Genomic DNA, 20,571 nt, shown 5'->3' with positions numbered 1-20,571 from the left:
TGATTAGTTTAGAGGAGAGTTACTGTTGTGAAGCAAAATACAACTAAGGGACAAAAAAACACTAACAGACATATCAACTCAAAATCGTCAAGTCACAATATGCAAATGATGAGTGGAAGAAGAGGTGTTACTGAGCTTGGGCTTCACACAACACATCAGAAGCCTTTTCAATCTGAATTGAGAAGCTTTGCCAGCAAAACTAAGCTCATACATGACAGTGACAAATGGAATTGTTCCAGCAAATATACAACTAGGGAAGTCTAGACGTAAGCGCTCCAGGGAACCATCAGGATGCGGTCTCAGCTATACTGCATCTACACAACCCTACTATAGTGCGTTAGGAAAGATTTCCCATAGGTGCACATTTCCCTCCATTTGTGGAACCCCCCCCAAACCTTTTGCTTTTGTTTGGCTGACCTAACTTGACTTTTTCCAGTGTAGCCCAGCCTTCTGCTGAACTCCCTAGGGCTAATGAAGTCCTGGTCAGAATCTTTAAAGCTCCATGATGTGCGAGTAGAGGGCCTGTCCAACAGTCTGCTAAGCTTGATGTTTCTCCCACGAGGCACAGCACCACGGCACTGTTGCTTGGTACGCATTAATAGTATGTGGATTACATTCTGCACACATGACCCCAAGTACCTGCCGCCTTCCCATATAAATGGAGTAATGAGCACTGCTTGTGTCACCATCTGTTAGAGAGGCACTGGAACCTACGTCACATGTGACAAGCCCTTGCACCTCTTTCCTAGGTGTTGAGGGGGTATTTCCCACAACACCCACAAGCCCTTCCTCATAGGGCAGGTGGCGGCAGCCACACCATGGTCATCCCTTATCACAAGCCCTTCCTCATAGGGCAGGTGGCGGCAGCAGCCACACCATGGTCATCCTTTATCACAAGCCCTTCCTCATAGGCAGGTGGCGGCAGCAGCCACACCATGGTCATCCCTTATCACAAGCCCTTCCTCATAGGGCAGGTGGCAGCCAGACACACCATGGTCATCCCTTATCACAAGTCCTTCCTCATAGGGCAGGTGGTGGCAGCCACACCATGGTCATCCCTTATCACAAGCCATGCCTCATGGGGCAGGTGGTGGCAGCCAGCCACACCGTGGTCATCCCTTATCACAAACCATGCCGCATGGGGCAGGTGGCTGGCAGGCACACCATGGTCATCCCTTATCACAAGCCATGCCTCATGGGGCAGGTGGTGGCAGACAGACACACCATGGTCATCCCTTATCACAAGCCCTTCCCCATGGGGCAGGTGGTGGCAGCAGCCACACCATGGTCATCCCTTATCACAAGCCCTTCCTCATAGGGAAGGTGGCAGCCAGCCACACCATGGTCATCCCTTATCACAAGCCCTTCCTCATAGGGCAGGTGGTGGCAGCCACACCATGGTCATCTCTTATCACAAGCCATGCCTCATGGGGCAGGTGGTGGCAGCCAGCCACACCATGGTCATCCCTTATCACAAGCCCTTCCTCATAGGGCAGGTGGTGGCAGCCACACCATGGTCATCCCTTATCACAAGCCATGCCTCATAGGGCAGGTGGTGGCAGCCAGCCACACCATGGTCATCCCTTATCACAAGCCCTTCCTCATGGGGCAGGTGGTGGCAGCCAGCCACACCATGGTCATCCCTTATCACAAGCCCTTCCTCATAGGGCAGGTGGCGGCAGCCAGGCACACCATGGTCATCCCTTATCACAAGCCCTTCCTCATAGGGCAAGTGGCGGCAGCCACACCATGGTCATCCCTTATCACAAGCCCTTCCTCATAGGGCAGGTGGTGGCAGCCAGCCACACCATGGTCATCCCTTATCACAAGCCCTTCCTCATGAGCAGGTGGTGGCAGCCAGCCACACCATGGTCATCCCTTATCACAAGCCATGCCTCATAGGGCAGGTGGTGGCAGCCAGCCACACCATGGTCATCCCTTATCACAAGCCATGCCTCATAGGGCAGGTGGTGGCAGCCAGCCACACCATGGTCATCCCTTATCACAAGCCCTTCCTCATGGGGCAGGTGGTGGCAGCCAGCCACACCATGGTCATCCCTTATCACAAGCCCTTCCTCATAGGGCAGGTGGCGGCAGCCAGGCACACCATGGTCATCCCTTATCACAAGCCCTTCCTCATAGGGCAAGTGGCGGCAGCCACACCATGGTCATCCCTTATCACAAGCCATGCCTCATAGGGCAGGTGGTGGCAGCCAGCCACACCATGGTCATCCCTTATCACAAGCCCTTCCTCATGGGGCAGGTGGTGGCAGCCAGCCACACCATGGTCATCCCTTATCACAAGCCCTTCCTCATAGGGCAGGTGGCGGCAGCCAGGCACACCATGGTCATCCCTTATCACAAGCCCTTCCTCATAGGGCAAGTGGCGGCAGCCACACCATGGTCATCCCTTATCACAAGCCCTTCCTCATAGGGCAGGTGGTGGCAGCCAGCCACACCATGGTCATCCCTTATCACAAGCCCTTCCTCATGAGCAGGTGGTGGCAGCCAGCCACACCATGGTCATCCCTTATCACAAGCCCTTCCTCATGGGGCAGGTGGTGGCAGCCAACCACACCATGGTCATCCCTTATCACAAGCCCTTCCTCATGGGGCAGGTGGTGGCAGCCAGACACACCATGGTCATCCCTTATCACAAGCCACGCCGCATGGGGCAGATGGTGGCAGCCACACCAAGGCCATCCCTTATCACAAGCCCTTCCTCATAGGGCAGGTGGCAACAGCCACACCATGGCCATCCCTTATACACCGGCAGGAGACACCTTCACATAATAATATGCTCTTGCTGGAGTAACATGTGAATAAGCAAACGAGTTCAAAATGGGGGACAATGATTACAGCATGGAAGTAGCGTGCCTGGCACTTTAGCCAAGAAGAGCATGTGGATGAAGCAACTTGCATTAGATTAAACAGATGCCGTGTGATCTATTCACACACAATGTCGCATAAGACCAACACCACCTTCCCTCAAATGTTTTTGACTTGTGATCAATGGATGGGTGCGCACTACTTAATGTGTGCTCGTCTGAGATTACAGATCCAACCAACCAACCTTAGTATTTGGTCAGCTTGAGGTGAGAGTCATAACTTGTATAGGACATCTCTGACCATCAAAGTGTGAATCCTTCGATGTTTGTTAAAATCACTCACTTGATACGATGAAGCGCATCTTCTTTGCCTCTCGGCTCTCTAATGTAAATCAGAATAATACTGTAAAGGCTCCAAGAGGATGAACAGTGATCAGGCAATGCAGTAATTTCCTAAATCCCAGGGTAAACTGAAATACTGTTTGGTGTAATCGAAGCCAACTACATTTTTGTGTTTATATCTTTTAAACCTTAGTGGTTGGGTTCCAATAGGTTTAGACATATGGCACTCTTCTAATATTAAGTACAATTGTGCTATTCAAAATCTTAAAATGGTATATAAGGTTTGCTACCTGCCTTGGAGCTTTTTTCATTTATCGTTTAAAGCACACACCTATCTCTAGAGAAGCAGAGAATGTACAAAGTGTGGGTCCTGTGAGTTGAGATCTGTGTGTGGGTCCTGTGAGTTGAGATCTGTGTGTGGGTCCTGTGAGCTGAGATCTGTGTGTGGGTCCTGTGAGCTGAGATCTGTGTGCGGGTCCTGTGAGTTCAGCTCTGTGTGTGGGTCCTGTGAGTTGAGATCTGTGTGTGGGTCCTGTGAGTTGAGCTCTGTGTGTGGGTCCTGTGAGTTGAGCTCTGTGTGTGGGTATATGTGTGGGTCCTGTGAGTTGAGCTCTGTGTGTAGGTATGTGTGTGAGTCCTGTGAGTTGAGATCTGTGTGTGGGTATGCACACCACTGGGATTAGACAATGATCAGGTGTTGTTGAAATAGTCACTATGTGAGAGCTTTTGAAACTAGGTCAGCATTTTTTTCACCAGACACGTTTGAGAACACCATTATGTAATCACTGATGACCTCATTTCATGTGGGCAAACACGAATATATAACAAACAGCATTATTGAGGAAACAAGGACTGAATTGAGATTTAAAGAAAAATCACCAGTGTCTTCCCACTGAGAATGGCACAGGCCAGACTACACTGCATTTAAATATGGACTTTAAATAGTCACTTTCCAAAAACTAGAGAATTGAAAATAAAACTGAAATCAAACTGAAATCAAGATGGCCACCCCAATATTTAAAATTAAAAAAATGCCTCTGTTCCAGGAAGCAGTTTACTTCAAAGCCAGAAAAAAGAAATTGATTTCACACACACATGGAGGTACTGCTAACAATGTATTTGTAATGTTAACACAGTGACATATTCGTTTGAAGGACAATTTTCTTTTAATCTCCATTTCATTCAGTTAATTAACATAATTGGGTAAGGAGTACATTCGCAATCTCAGCTTATCCAGGACCAATTTAATTTAGTAAAATGTTTTGCTCACTATTCCTTCTTGAATTTTCACGAGAACAGCTATGGAATCATTACGCCCCAACACTTTCATTTTAGAGAGAAAAGCACAATTTCATTTCTAAATTTGCATGAATTGTATTACCTTACAACTCTGTGAATACTTCTGTTTGCCCTTTATAAAATGTCACCTTTTTTAAAATACATTTACATATAATTTAATGTAACGCTTCACATCTTTTTAAGGCCCTTCACACCAAACCAATTTCCTTTAAAACTGTGCTTTAACAGTGGACCTGCAACCTCCCTTATGTAAGTACCTCCCTATGCCGACCTTAGGCCAGGGAACTATATAGCAGGCTCGTACTGCCCTAAAGGGCAATAGGTCCATGGCTGAACCAAAAATGCAAAATGCTTGTGTGTGCCATTTTTTTGGGCCAGTTTGATGAATTACTTCACTATGCGGCTAGTAGTTTTGACCAGTGTTGCTGAATACATTTTCTTTAAAATGCACAATTTGCATCACATTTTATCAAAAAAACTCCCTCTTGGGTACTCTTCAAACAGTCTCACAAAAGGAATGAATTCCCATTTGCAACTGTGGGCCACTGTTTCGTTGGTGCCCAAGACAATTTGTTTGCCCCAGTCCAACCCTGCTATCTAGTAAACTTGTGTGCTCCAATATAGATAGACAATAGTGTAATACATTAGAGGGAGTCCCAAGGAGAAAAGTGGTCCACTAGAATTAGGCAATAGTATAATACACTAGAGCGGATCCCGAGGAGAAGAGTATTCCACTAGAGATAGGCAATAGTGTAATACACTAGAGGGGTTCCTGAGGAGAAGAGTGTTCCACTAGAGATAGGCAATAGTGTAATACACTAGAGGGGATCCTGAGGAGAAGAGTGTTCCACTAGAGATAGGCAATAGTGCAATACACTAGAAGGGGATCCTGAGGAGAAAAGTGTTCCACTAGAGATAGGCAATAGTGCAATACACTAGAGGGGATCCTGAGGAGAAGAGTGTTCCACTAGAGATAGGCAATAGTGCAATACACTAGAAGGGGATCCTGAGGAGAAGAGTGTTCCACTAGAGATAGGCAATAGTGCAATACACTAGAGGGATCCTGAGGAGAAGTGTTCCACTAGAGATAGGCACTAGTGTAATACACTAGAGAGGGTCCCAAGGAGAATAGTGTTCCACTAGAGAAAGGAAAGTGTAATACACTAGAGGGCGTCCCGAGGAGAAGAGTATTCCACTAGAGATAGGCAATAGTGTAATACACTAGCGGGGATCCTAAGGAGAAGAGTGTTCCACTAGAGATAGGCAATAGTGCAATACACTAGAAGGGGATCCTGAGGAGAAGTGTTCCACTAGAGATAGGCAATAGTGCAATACACTAGAAGGGGATCCTGAGGAGAAGTGTTCCACTAGAGATAGGCAATAGTGCAATACACTAGAGGGGATCCTGAGAAGAAGAGTGTTCCATTAGAGATAGGCACTCGTGTAATACACTAGAGAGGGTCCCGAGGAGAATAGTGTTCCACTAGAGAAAGGAAAGTGTAATACACTAGAGGGGGTCCCGAGGAAGCTGAAGTGATTTAAAATTTGCTGCAAAAGTGGAACACTTCAACATAGCAATTAAGCAAATTCCCCCATGTATCCAATGAGGGTCGATAGTTACTGATTCAACCACAGTCTTTAAGCGGTTTCAAAATGTTCGAGCCCATTAATTCAGGCAAAGTATTCCACAGGATGGGTATCTTCGGAATATTCCAGAAGGGATGCATTTCAAACAGCAGAGATTTAACCAATCATAATCAGCTACTATATGTGTGCCAAAGGAAACTGGGCGCAGCTGTGCAGGCAGGTTCTTCACAGTTTTAGTCGATAGCCAAACTCCATCCCATTGAAGAAGCCGCTCCTCCTCTCTGAAGGTTCAATTGCAGAGGAGATTTCACTACCTACACGCCCTCTCTCTTGACGGATAAGATCATCCTGTGTAATGAAGTATTCCCCATATTAAGTACACTGAAATGGATACTGACATTTATGTTTGCTGTGGTGCCTAATGAGGTTACTGTTCCGACTGAAGCTTTTTCCACACTCAGTGCACTCATGAGGTTTCGCACCTGTATGTGTTCTCTGGTGGGTAGCAAGATTTCTCCTATGAGCAAACCATTTCCCACATTCAGTGCACACATGAGGTTTCTCACCTGTATGTGTTCTCTGGTGCCCAGTTAGCACCCCCTTCCTAGCAAACCATTTCCCACATTCAGTGCACTCATGAGGTTTCTCACCTGTATGTGTTCTCTGGTGGTGAGTAAGATCTCCCTTCTGAGCAAACCCTTTCCCACATTCAGTGCACTCATGAGGTTTCTCACCTGTATGTGTTCTCTGGTGGTGAGTAAGATCTCCCTTCTGAGCAAACCCTTTCCCACATTCAGTGCACTCATGAGGTTTCTCACCTGTATGTGTTCTCTGGTGACGAGTAAGCGCTCCCTTCTCAGCAAACCCATTCCCACATTCAGTGCACTCATGAGGTTTCTCACCTGTATGTGTTCTCTGGTGGAGAGTAAGAGCTCCCTTCTGAGAAAACCCTTTCCCACATTCAGTGCACTCATGCAGCTTCTCGCCTGTATGCTTTCTCTGGTGGATAGCAAGCTTTCCCTTCGCTGCAAACGCTTTCCCACATTGACTGCACTTATGAGGTTTCTCGCCTGTATGTGTTCTCTGGTGGATAGCAAGATTTACCTTCCTAACAAACCCTTTCCCACATTCAGTGCACTTATGAGGTTTTTCACCTGTATGTGTTCTCAGGTGGAGAGTAAGAGCTCCCTTCTGAGCAAACCCTTTCTCACATTCAGTGCACTCATGAGGTTTCTCACCTGTATGTGTTCTCTGGTGGATAGCAAGATTTCTCTTCTCAGCAAACTCTTTCCCACATTCACTGCACTCATAAGGTTTCTCGCCTGTATGTGTTCTCTTGTGGCGAGTAAGGACTCCCTTCTGAGCAAACCCTTTCCCACATTCAGTGCACTTATGAGGTTTCTCACCTGTATGTACTTGTTGGCAGATAAGTGCATCAGACAAATGGACATTATTCTCAAATGCAGTGCACTGATAAGGACTTTTACCCATGTCCTCATGTGGGCAATATGTTTTTTCTTGAGACAGCAAAATTCTCCACATTCTGAACACGTGTACAGTTTTTCACTAGTGTATTTTCAAAGGTGCTTAATAGAAGGCCCCTTTCCACTGATCATTTCATCAAATTCAGGGCACAGTTGAGCTTCCTCACCTGAAAATTATTTTTTGGTTGATAAACAGGCGTTTTCCTCTGACTGAAGCTTTTAAAATATTCAGTGCAGGGATACTGTTAGCAATTTGAATTTACTGGTGTTTCCAAATAATCCTTTAAGCAAACTAGACTTGCATTCAGAATGTATATAAACTAACACTCATATGTGTTCTCTCGAGAATAACAGGCAAAACAAAGGGCCTGGTCTTACTGCACATAAAGCCCTGGAGCTATCATTCTCAAACCCTATTGCGTTAGTCTGTAATGCTGGTTTCAGGCTTTGCACTTCATTAGTCCACAGAATGTAACAGTCATTGTCGATTAATTCTTTGGGCCATTAATCACCTATTGAAGTGAAAAAAGAAGCACATTATTAGTTTCAAAACATTCCCAATCACAGGCATCACATGTAACATGCAGAATGGTGCTCAGTAATAGTGATGTGCATTAGTTAATTGCTCACATCACATAGTAACAAGGCACCCTGATAGGTCAGCAGTTTTCCACCAATCAGACACGTTTGAGAACACTTATGTAATCACTGATGACCTCATTTCATGTGGGCAAACAGAAACATATAACAAACAGCAGTATTGAGGAAACAAGGACTGAATTGAGATTTAAAGAAAAAGCACCAGTGTCTTCCCACTTTGAGAATGGCACAGGCCCTGCTACACTGCATCTAAACATGGACTTTAAACAGATAATCTGCAAACACATCCCCCTTCCTTTAGAATTCACAGAAAGAACAAGCGTATGCCAGAGACCGATAGAATGAGGCAAAGTGTATGGGAGACCCCCCCACCCCTCCAACTTCCCTCTATCGTCCCATTTGACTTTATAATTGTGTATACAAATGCCCTATTGCCATGTAATGAAGTTAATTGGCCCAAGGGGCACCACTTGTATTGCCCTGTACAAAATACCACAGGGTAGGTTTCAGGAGGGGGACACCCACTATGTTTTGTTGTTAATGAGCGTGTGCAAATGGTTCTGTCATGTGCCTGTGTCTCATAGCCCGATCCAGACCCCGTCTTTTTGTGGATTCTGATAATTGGGCCCTAGGTTCAATCTAAGCGTGACCATGCACCCTCTGTGCTGTGACCAAGAATAGGTTCAATCTCAGCGTGCCCCTGTGCCTTCTGTGCTGTGACCAAGAATACGTCCAATCGCAGTGTGCCCCTGCGCCCTCTGTGCTGTGACCAAGAAGAGGTTCCATCTCAGCGTGCCCCTGTGCCCTCTGTGCTGTGACCAAGAAGAGGTTCCATCTCAGCGTGCCCCTGTGCCCTCTGTGCTATGCCCAAGAATAGGTTCAAATTGCAGCGTGCCCAGTGCCCTCCCTGCTGTGACCAAGAATATGTTCAATTTCAGCATGCCCCTGCGCCCTCTGTGCTGTGACTAAGAATAGGTTTAATCTCAGTGTGCCCCTGCGCCTTCTGTGCTGTGACCAAGAATACGTCCAATCTCAGTGTGCCCCTGCGCCCTCTGTGCTGTGACCAGGTTCAATCTCTGCATGCCCCTGTGCCTTCTGTGCTGTGACCAAGAATAGGTTCAATCTCAGCATGCCCCTGTGCCCTCTGTGCTATGCCCAAGAATAGGTTCAATCTCAGCGTGCCCCTGCAACCTCTGTGCTGTGCCCAAGAATGGGTTCAAATTGCAGCATGCCAAGTGCCCTCCGTGCTGTGACCAAGAATATGTTCAATCTCAGCGTGCCCCTGCGACTTCTCTGATGGGACCAAGAAAAGGTTCAATCTCAGCGTGCCCTTGCGCCCTCTGTGCTGTGAGCAAGAATAGGTTAATGTCAGCGTGCCCCTGCACCCTCTGTGCTGTGACCAAGAATAGGTTCAATCGCAGCGTGCCCAGTGCCCTCTGTGCTGTGGCTAAGAATATTTTAAATCTCAGCGTGCCCCTGCGACTTCTCTGCTGTGACCAAGAAAAGGTTCAATCTCAGCGTGCCCCTGCACCCTCTGTGCTGTGACCAAGAATATGTTCAATCTCAGCATGCCCCCGCATCCTGCCCAATAATAGGTTAAATCTCAGCGTGCCCCTGCGCCCTCTGTGCTGTGACCAAGAATAAATTCAATCACAGCGTGCCCCTGAGCCCTCTGTGCTGTGACCAAAAAGACGTCCAATCTCAGCGTGCCCCTGCACCCTCTGTGCTGTGCCCAAGAATGGGTTGAATCGCAGCGTACCCAGTGCCCTCCGTGCTGTGACCAAGAATAGGTTCAATCTCAGCGTGCCCCTGCGCCCTCTGTGCTGTGACCAAGAATGGGTTCAATCTCAGCATGCCCCTGCGCCCTCTGTGCTGTGACCAAGAATGGGTTCATTTTCTGTGTGCCCCTGCGCCCTCTGTGCTGTGACCAAGAATGGGGTCAATCTCAGCGTGCCCCTGCGCATTCTGTGCTGTGACCGAGAATAGGTTCAATCTGAGCGTGCCCCTGCGCCCTCTGTTCTGTGACCAAGAATACATTAAATCTCAGCATGCCCCTGCACCCTGCCCAAGAATAGGATCAATCTCAGCGGGCCCCTGCACCCTCTGTGCGGTGCCCAAAATTATTTTCAATCTCAGCATGCCCCTGCGCCCTCTGTGCTGTGACCAAGAATACGTCGAATCTCAGTGTGCCCCTGCACCCTCTGTGCTGTGACCAAGAATAGGTTCAATCTCAGCGTGCCCCTGTGCCCTCTGTGCTGTCACCAAGAATAGGTTCAATCTCAGCGTGGCCCTGCGCCGCCTGTGCTGTGACCAAGAATAGGTTCAATCTGAGCGTGCCCCTGCACCCTCTGTGCTGTGACCAAGAATAGGTTCAATCTCAGCATGCCCCTGCGCCTTCTGTGCTGTGACCAAGAATAGGTTCAATCTCAGCATGCCCCTGCGCCCTCTGTGCTGTGACCAAGAATAGGTTCCATCTCAGCGTGCCCCTGTGCCCTCTGTGCTATGCCCAAGAATAGGTTCAATCTCAGCGTGCCCCTGCACCCTCTGTGCTGTGCCCAAGAAAAGGTTCAATCTCAGCATGCCCCTGCGCCCTCTGTGCTGTGCCCAAGAATGGGTTCAATTTCAGTATGCCCCTGTGCTGTGACCAAGAATGGGTTCAATCTCAGTGTGCCTCTGCGCCCTCTGTGCTGTGACAAGAATGGGTTCAATCTCAGTGTGCCCCTGCGCCCCCTGTGCTGTGACCAAGAATGGGTTCAATCTCGGCGTGCCCCCTGCGCCCTCTGTGCTGTGACCAAGAATGGGTTCAATCTCAGTGTGCCCCTGCACCCTCTGTGCTGTGACCAAGATAAGGTTCAAACTCAGCGTGCCCCTGCGCCCTCTGTGCTGTGACCAAGAATGGGTTCAATCTCAGCATGCCCCTGCGCCCTCTGTGCTGTGACCAAGAATGGGTTCAATTTCAGTGTGCCCCTGCGCCCTCTGTGCTGTGACCAAGAATAGGTTCAATCTCAGCGTGCCCAGTGCCCTCCGTGCTGTGACCAAGAATATGTTCAATCTCAGCATGCCCCTGCGATTTCTCTGATGTGACCAAGAAAAGGATCAATCTCAGCATGCCCCTGCGCCCTCTGTGCTGTGACCAAGAATAGGTTCAATCTCAGCATGCCCCTGCGCCTTCTGTGCTGTGACCGAGAATAGGTCCAATCTGAGCGTGCCCCTGCGCCCTCTGTGCTGTGACCAAGAATACGTCGAATCTCAGTGTGCCCCTGCACCCTCTGTGCTGTGACCAAGAATAGGTTCAATCTCACACGCGGCGCAGGGCCACGCTCAGATTGAACCTATTCTTGGTCACAGCACAGAGGGCAAGTGCTGTGACCAAGAATAGGTTCAATCTGAGCGTGGCCCTGCGCCGCGTGTGCTGTAACCAAGAATAGGTTCAATCTGAGCGTGCCTCTGCGCCCTCTGTGCTGTGACCAAGAATAGGTTCAATTTCAGCGTGTCCCTGTGCCCTCTGTCCTGTGACCAAGAATAGGTTCAATCTGAGCATGCCCCTGCGCCCTCTGTGCTGTGACCAAGAATAGGTTCAATTTCAGCATGTCCCTGCGCCCTCTGTCCTGTGACCAAGAATAGGTTCAATCTCAGCGTGCCCCTGCGACCTCTGTGCTGTGCCCAAGAATAGGTTCAATCTCAGCATGCCCCTGCGCCCTCTGTGCTGTGACCAAGAATAGGTTCAATCTCAGCGTGCTCCTGTGCTCTGACCAAGAATGGGTTCAATCTCAGTGTGCCCCTGCGCCCTCTGTGCTTTGACAAAAATGGGTTCAATCTCAGTGTGTCACTGCGCCCCCTGTGCTGTGACCAAGAATGGGTTCAATCTCAGCGTGCCCCCTGCGCCCTCTGTGCTGTGACCAAGAATGGGTTCAATCTCAGCGTGCCCCCTGCGCCCTCTGTGCTGTGACCAAGAATGGGTTCAATCTCAGTGTGCCCCTGCGCCCTCTGTGCTGTGACCAAGAATAGGTTCAATCTCAGCGTGCCCCAGCGCCCTCTGTGCTGTGACCAAGAATGGGTTCAATCTCATTATGCCCCTGCGCCCTCTGTGCTGTGACCAAGAATGGGTTCAATCTCATTATGCCCCTGCGCCCTCTGTGCTGTGACCAAACACGGGTTCAATTTCAGCGTGCCCCTGCGCCCTCTGTGCTGTGACCAAGAATAGGTTCTATCTCAGCGTGCCCAGTGCCCTCCGTGCTGTGACCAAGAATATTTTCAATCTCAGCATGCCCCTGCGATTTCTCTGATGTTACCAAGAAAAGGTTCAATCTCAGCATGCCCCTGCGCCCTCTGTGCTGTGACCAAGAATGGGTTCAATTTCAATGTGCCCCAGTGCTGTGACCAAGAATGGGTTCAATCTCAGTGTGCCCCTGCGCCCTCTGTGCTGTGACAAGAATGGGTTCAATCTCAGCGTGCCCCCTGCGCCCTCTGTGCTGTGACCAAGAATGGGTTCAATCTCAGCATGCCCCTGCGCCCTCTGTGCTGTGACCAAAATGGGTTCAATTTCAGTGTGCCCCTGCGCCCTCTGTGCTGTGACCAAGAATGGGTTCAATCTCAGCATGCCCCTGCGCCCTCTGTGCTGTGACTGAGAATAGGATCAATCTCAACATGCCCCTGCGCCCTCTGTGCAGTGACCAAGAATAGGTTCTATCTCAGCGTGCCCCTGTGCCCTCTGTGCTATGCCCAAGAATAGGTTCAATCTCAGCGTGCCCCTGCACCCTCTGTGCTGTGCCCAAGAATGGGTTGAATCGCAGCGTACCCAGTGCCCTCCGTGCTGTGACCAAGAATAGGTTCAATCTCAGCGTGCCCCTGCGCCCTCTGTGCTGTGACTAAGAATAGGTTTAATCTCAGTGTGCCCCTGCGCCTTCTGTGCTGTGACCAAGAATACGTCCAATCTCAGTGTGCCCCTGCGCCCTCTGTGCTGTGACCAGGTTCAATCTCTGCATGCCCCTGTGCCTTCTGTGCTGTGACCAAGAATAGGTTCAATCTCAGCATGCCCCTGTGCCCTCTGTGCTATGCCCAAGAATAGGTTCAATCTCAGCGTGCCCCTGCAACCTCTGTGCTGTGCCCAAGAATGGGTTCAAATTGCAGCATGCCAAGTGCCCTCCGTGCTGTGACCAAGAATATGTTCAATCTCAGCGTGCCCCTGCGACTTCTCTGATGGGACCAAGAAAAGGTTCAATCTCAGCGTGCCCTTGCGCCCTCTGTGCTGTGAGCAAGAATAGGTTAATGTCAGCGTGCCCCTGCACCCTCTGTGCTGTGACCAAGAATAGGTTCAATCGCAGCGTGCCCAGTGCCCTCTGTGCTGTGGCTAAGAATATTTTAAATCTCAGCGTGCCCCTGCGACTTCTCTGCTGTGACCAAGAAAAGGTTCAATCTCAGCGTGCCCCTGCACCCTCTGTGCTGTGACCAAGAATATGTTCAATTTCAGCATGCCCCCGCATCCTGCCCAATAATAGGTTAAATCTCAGCGTGCCCCTGCGCCCTCTGTGCTGTGACCAAGAATAAATTCAATCACAGCGTGCCCCTGAGCCCTCTGTGCTGTGACCAAAAAGACGTCCAATCTCAGCGTGCCCCTGCACCCTCTGTGCTGTGCCCAAGAATGGGTTGAATCGCAGCGTACCCAGTGCCCTCCGTGCTGTGACCAAGAATAGGTTCAATCTCAGCGTGCCCCTGCGCCCTCTGTGCTGTGACCAAGAATGGGTTCAATCTCAGCATGCCCCTGCGCCCTCTGTGCTGTGACCAAGAATGGGTTCATTTTCTGTGTGCCCCTGCGCCCTCTGTGCTGTGACCAAGAATAGGGTCAATCTCAGCGTGCCCCTGCGCATTCTGTGCTGTGACCGAGAATAGGTTCAATCTGAGCGTGCCCCTGCGCCCTCTGTTCTGTGACCAAGAATACATTAAATCTCAGCATGCCCCTGCACCCTGCCCAAGAATAGGATCAATCTCAGCGGGCCCCTGCACCCTCTGTGCGGTGCCCAAAATTATTTTCAATCTCAGCATGCCCCTGCGCCCTCTGTGCTGTGACCAAGAATACGTCGAATCTCAGTGTGCCCCTGCACCCTCTGTGCTGTGACCAAGAATAGGTTCAATCTCAGCGTGCCCCTGTGCCCTCTGTGCTGTCACCAAGAATAGGTTCAATCTCAGCGTGGCCCTGCGCCGCCTGTGCTGTGACCAAGAATAGGTTCAATCTGAGCGTGCCCCTGCACCCTCTGTGCTGTGACCAAGAATAGGTTCAATCTCAGCATGCCCCTGCGCCTTCTGTGCTGTGACCAAGAATAGGTTCAATCTCAGCATGCCCCTGCGCCCTCTGTGCTGTGACCAAGAATAGGTTCCATCTCAGCGTGCCCCTGTGCCCTCTGTGCTATGCCCAAGAATAGGTTCAATCTCAGCGTGCCCCTGCACCCTCTGTGCTGTGCCCAAGAAAAGGTTCAATCTCAGCATGCCCCTGCGCCCTCTGTGCTGTGCCCAAGAATGGGTTCAATTTCAGTATGCCCCTGTGCTGTGACCAAGAATGGGTTCAATCTCAGTGTGCCTCTGCGCCCTCTGTGCTGTGACAAGAATGGGTTCAATCTCAGTGTGCCCCTGCGCCCCCTGTGCTGTGACCAAGAATGGGTTCAATCTCGGCGTGCCCCCTGCGCCCTCTGTGCTGTGACCAAGAATGGGTTCAATCTCAGTGTGCCCCTGCACCCTCTGTGCTGTGACCAAGATAAGGTTCAATCTCAGCGTGCCCCTGCGCCCTCTGTGCTGTGACCAAGAATGGGTTCAATCTCAGCATGCCCCTGCGCCCTCTGTGCTGTGACCAAGAATGGGTTCAATTTCAGTGTGCCCCTGCGCCCTCTGTGCTGTGACCAAGAATAGGTTCAATCTCAGCGTGCCCAGTGCCCTCCGTGCTGTGACCAAGAATATGTTCAATCTCAGCATGCCCCTGCGATTTCTCTGATGTGACCAAGAAAAGGTTCAATCTCAGCATGCCCCTGCGCCCTCTGTGCTGTGACCAAGAATAGGTTCAATCTCAGCATGCCCCTGCGCCTTCTGTGCTGTGACCGAGAATAGGTCCAATCTGAGCGTGCCCCTGCGCCCTCTGTGCTGTGACCAAGAATACGTCGAATCTCAGTGTGCCCCTGCACCCTCTGTGCTGTGACCAAGAATAGGTTCAATCTCACACGCGGCGCAGGGCCACGCTCAGATTGAACCTATTCTTGGTCACAGCACAGAGGGCAAGTGCTGTGACCAAGAATAGGTTCAATCTGAGCGTGGCCCTGCGCCGCGTGTGCTGTAACCAAGAATAGGTTCAATCTGAGCGTGCCTCTGCGCCCTCTGTGCTGTGACCAAGAATAGGTTCAATTTCAGCGTGTCCCTGTGCCCTCTGTCCTGTGACCAAGAATAGGTTCAATCTGAGCATGCCCCTGCGCCCTCTGTGCTGTGACCAAGAATAGGTTCAATTTCAGCATGTCCCTGCGCCCTCTGTCCTGTGACCAAGAATAGGTTCAATCTCAGCGTGCCCCTGCGACCTCTGTGCTGTGCCCAAGAATAGGTTCAATCTCAGCATGCCCCTGCGCCCTCTGTGCTGTGACCAAGAATAGGTTCAATCTCAGCGTGCTCCTGTGCTCTGACCAAGAATGGGTTCAATCTCAGTGTGCCCCTGCGCCCTCTGTGCTTTGACAAAAATGGGTTCAATCTCAGTGTGTCACTGCGCCCCCTGTGCTGTGACCAAGAGTGGGTTCAATCTCAGCGTGCACCCTGCGCCCTCTGTGCTGTGACCAAGAATGGGTTCAATCTCAGCGTGCCCCCTGCGCCCTCTGTGCTGTGACCAAGAATGGGTTCAATCTCAGTGTGCCCCTGCGCCCTCTGTGCTGTGACCAAGAATAGGTTCAATCTCAGCGTGCCCCAGCGCCCTCTGTGCTGTGACCAAGAATGGGTTCAATCTCATTATGCCCCTGCGCCCTCTGTGCTGTGACCAAGAATGGGTTCAATCTCATTATGCCCCTGCGCCCTCTGTGCTGTGACCAAGAACGGGTTCAATTTCAGCGTGCCCCTGCGCCCTCTGTGCTGTGACCAAGAATAGGTTCTATCTCAGCGTGCCCAGTGCCCTCCGTGCTGTGACCAAGAATATTTTCAATCTCAGCATGCCCCTGCGATTTCTCTGATGTTACCAAGAAAAGGTTCAATCTCAGCATGCCCCTGCGCCCTCTGTGCTGTGACCAAGAATGGGTTCAATTTCAATGTGCCCCAGTGCTGTGACCAAGAATGGGTTCAATCTCAGTGTGCCCCTGCGCCCTCTGTGCTGTGACAAGAATGGGTTCAATCTCAGCTACCCCCTGCGCCCTCTGTGCTGTGACCAAGAATGGGTTCAATCTCAGCATGCCCCTGCGCCCTCTGTGCTGTGACCAAAATGGGTTCAATTTCAGTGTGCCCCTGCGCCCTCTGTGCTGTGACCAAGAATGGGTTCAATCTCAGCATGCCCCTGCGCCCTCTGTGCTGTGACTGAGAATAGGATCAATCTCAACATGCCCCTGCGCCCTCTGTGCAGTGACCAAGAATAGGTTCTATCTCAGCGTGCCCCTGTGCCCTCTGTGCTATGCCCAAGAATAGGTTCAATCTCAGCGTGCCCCTGCACCCTCTGTGCTGTGCCCAAGAATGGGTTGAATCGCAGCGTACCCAGTGCCCTCCGTGCTGTGACCAAGAATAGGTTCAATCTCAGCGTGCCCCTGCGCCCTCTGTGCTGTGACCAAGAATGGGTTCAATCTCAGCATGCCCCTGCGCCCTCTGTGCTGTGACCAAGAATGGGTTCATTTTCTGTGTGCCCCTGCGCCCTCTGTGCTGTGACCAAGAATAGGGTCAATCTCAGCGTGCCCCTGCGCATTCTGTGCTGTGACCGAGAATAGGTTCAATCTGAGCGTGCCCCTGTGCCCTCTGTGCTGTGACCAAGAATACGTCGAATCTCAGTGTGCCCCTGCACCCTCTGTGCTGTGACCAAGAATAGGTTCAATCTCAGCGTGCCCCTGTGTCCTCTGTGCTGTGGCCAAGAATAGGTTCAATCTCAGCGTGGCCCTGCGCCGCCTGTGCTGTGACCAAGAATAGGTTCAATCTGAGCGTGCCCCTGCGCCCTCTGTGCTGTGACCAAGAACAGGTTCAATTTCAGCGTGTCCCTGCGCCCTCTGTCCTGTGACCAAGAATAGGTTCAGGCTGAGCGTGCCCCTGCGCCCTCTGTGCTGTGACCAAGAATAGGTCCAATTTCAGCGTGTCCCTGCGCCCTCTGTCCTGTGACCAAGAATAGGTTCAATCTGAGCATGCCCCTGCGCCCTCTGTGCTTTGACCAAGAATAGGTTCAATTTCAGCGTGTCCCTGCGCCCTCTGTCCTGTGACCAAGAATAGGTTCAATCTCAGCGTGCCCCTGTGACCTCTGTGCTGCGCCCAAGAATAGGTTCAATCTCAGCATGCCCCTCCGCCCTCCGTGCTGTGACCAAGAATAGGTGCAATCTCAGCATGCCCCTGCGCCCTCTGTGCTGTGACCAAGAATAGGTTCAATCTCAGCGTGCCCCTGTGCTGTGACCAAGAATGGGTTCAATCTCAGTGTGCCCCTGCGCCCTCTGTGCTGTGACAAAAATGGGTTCAATCTCAGTGTGTCCCTGCGCCCCCTGTGCTGTGACCAGGAATGGGTTCAATCTCAGCGTGCCCCCTGCGCCCTCTGTGCTGTGACCAAGAATGGGTTCAATCTCAGCGTGCCCCCTGCGCCCTCTGTGCTGTGACCAAGAATGGGTTCAATCTCAGTGTGCCCCTGCGCCCTCTGTGCTGTGACCAAGAATAGGTTCAATCTCAGCGTGCCCCAGCGCCCTCTGTGCTGTGACCAAGAATGGGTTCAATCTCATTATGCCCCTGCGCCCTCTGTGCTGTGACCAAGAATGGGTTCAATCTCATTATGCCCCTGCGCCCTCTGTGCTGTGACCAAGAACGGGTTCAATTTCAGCATGCCCCTGCGCCCTCTGTGCTGTGACCAAGAATAGGTTCTATCTCAGCGTGCCCAGTGCCCTCCGTGCTGTGACCAAGAATAGGTTCAATTTCAGCATGCCCTGCGCCCTCTGTCCTGTGACCAAGAATAGGTTCAATCTGAGCATGCCCCTGCGCCCTCTGTGCTGTGACCAAGAATAGGTTCAATCTCAGCGTGCCCCTGCGACCTCTGTGCTGTGCCCAAGAATAGGTTCAATCTCAGCGTGCCCCTGCACCCTCCGTGCTGTGCCCAAGAATAGGTTCAATCTCAGCGTGCCCCTGTGCTCTGACCAAGAATGGGTTCAATCTCAGTGTGCCCCTGCGCCCTCTGTGCTGTGACCAAGAATAGGTTCAATCTCAGCGTGCCCCTGTGCCCTCTGTGCTGTGACCAAGAATAGGTTCAATCTCAGCGTGGCCCTGCGCCGCCTGTGCTGTGACCAAGAATAGGTTCAATCTGAGCGTGCCCCTGCGCCCTCTGTGCTGTGACCAAGAATAGGTTCAATTTCAGCGTGTCCCTGCGCCCTCTGTCCTGTGACCAAGAATAGGTTCAAATTCAGCGTGTCCCTGCGCCCTCTGTCCTGTGACCAAGAATAGGTTCAATCTCAGCGTGCCCCTGCGACCTCTGTGCTGTGCCCAAGAATAGGTTCAATCTCAGCATGCCCCTGCGCCCTCCGTGCTGTGACCAAGAATAGGTGCAATCTCAGCATGCCCCTGCGCCCTCTGTGCTGTGACAAGAATGGGTTCAATCTCAGCGTGCCCCCTGCGCCCTCTGTGCTGTGACCAAGAATGGGTTCAATCTCAGTGTGCCCCTGCGCCCTCTGTGCTGTGACCAAGAATAGGTTCAATCTCAGCGTGCCCCAGCGCCCTCTGTGCTGTGACCAAGAATGGGTTCAATCTCATTATGCCCCTGCGCCCTCTGTGCTGTGACCAAGAATGGGTTCAATTTCAGCGTGCCCCTGCGCCCTCTGTGCTGTGACCAAGAATAGGTTCTATCTCAGCGTGCACAGTGCCCTCCGTGCTGTGACCAAGAATATGTTCAATCTCAGCATGCCCCTGCGATTTCTCTGATGTGACCAAGAAAAGGTTCAATCTCAGCATGCCCCTGCGCCCTCTGTGCTGTGACCAAGAATGGGTTCAATTTCAGTGTGCCCCTGCGCCCTCAGTGCTGTGACCAAGAATAGGTTCAATCTCAGCATGCCCCTGCGCCTTCTGTGCTGTGACCGAGAATAGGTCCAATCTGAGCGTGCCCCTGCACCCTCTGTGCTGTGACCAAGAATACATTGAATCTCAGTGTGCCCCTGCACCCTCTGTGCTGTGACCAAGAATAGGTTCAATCTCAGCGTGCCCCTGTGCCCTCTGTGCTGTGACCAAGAATAGGTTCAATCTCAGCGTGGCCCTGCGCCGCCTGTGCTGTGTCCAAGAATAGGTTCAATCTGAGCGTGCCCCTGCGCCCTCTGTGCTGTGACCAAGAATAGGTTCAATTTCAGCGTGTCCCTGCGCCCTCTGTCCTGTGACCAAGAATAGGTTCAATCTGAGCATGCCCCTGCGCCCTCTGTGCTGTGACCAAGAATAGGTTCAAATTCAGCGTGTCCCTGCGCCCTCTGTCCTGTGACCAAGAATAGGTTCAATCTCAGCGTGCCCCTGCGACCTCTGTGCTGTGCCCAAGAATAGGTTCAATCTCAGCATGCCCCTGCGCCCTCCGTGCTGTGACCAAGAATAGGTGCAATCTCAGCATGCCCCTGCGCCCTCTGTGCTGTGACCAAGAATAGGTTCAATCTCAGCGTGCCCCTGTGCTCTGACCAAGAATGGGTTCAATCTCAGTGTGCCCCTGCGCCCTCTGTGCTGTGACAAGAATGGGTTCAATCTCAGTGTGTCCCTGCGCCCCCTGTGCTGTGACCAAGAATGGGTTCAATCTCAGCGTGCCTCCTGCGCCCTCTGTGCTGTGACCAAGAATGGGTTCAATCTCAGCGTGCCCCCTGCGCCCTCTGTGCTGTGACCAAGAATAGGTTCAATCTCAGTGTGCCCCTGCGCCCTCTGTGCTGTGACCAAGAATAGGTTCAATCTCAGCGTGCCCCAGCGCCCTCTGTGCTGTGACCAAGAATGGCTTCAATCTCATTATGCCCCTGCGCCCTCTGTGCTGTGACCAAGAATGGGTTCAATTTCAGCATGCCCCTGCGACCTCTGTGCTCTGACCAAGAATGGGTTCAATTTCAGCGTGCCCCTGCACCCTCTGTGCTGTGACCAAGAATAGGTTCTATCTCAGCGTGCCCAGTGCCCTCCGTGCTGTGACCAAGAATATGTTCAATCTCAGCATGCCCCTGCGATTTCTCTGATGTGACCAAGAAAAGGTTCAATCTCAGCATGCCCCTGAGCCCTCTGAGCTGTGACCAAGAATGGGTTCA

General features: G+C 51.3%; 1 protein-coding gene across 1 annotated transcript in view; it reads right to left on the bottom strand.

Annotated features, from left to right (window-relative positions):
- Window positions 1-6,298: 6,298 nt before the first annotated feature.
- LOC138517045 (zinc finger protein 268-like) overlaps window positions 6,299-20,571 on the bottom strand; it is a 675,814-nt gene continuing 661,541 nt past the window's right edge. The window contains exon 2 of the mRNA XM_069632563.1: window positions 6,299-7,462. Within this exon, the coding sequence (XP_069488664.1) occupies window positions 6,429-7,462 (1,034 nt within the window). The 3' untranslated portion in view covers window positions 6,299-6,428. The remainder of the gene's footprint in view (window positions 7,463-20,571) is intronic.

The sequence above is a fragment of the Ambystoma mexicanum genome, chromosome 6q (assembly GCF_040938575.1).
Source record: "Ambystoma mexicanum isolate Mex_15411 chromosome 6q, UKY_AmexF1_1, whole genome shotgun sequence".
NCBI classification, from domain to species: domain Eukaryota; kingdom Metazoa; phylum Chordata; class Amphibia; order Caudata; family Ambystomatidae; genus Ambystoma; species Ambystoma mexicanum.
The sequence above is the reverse complement of the archived record's forward strand: the minus strand, read 5'-3'. Positions and strand labels throughout refer to the sequence as shown.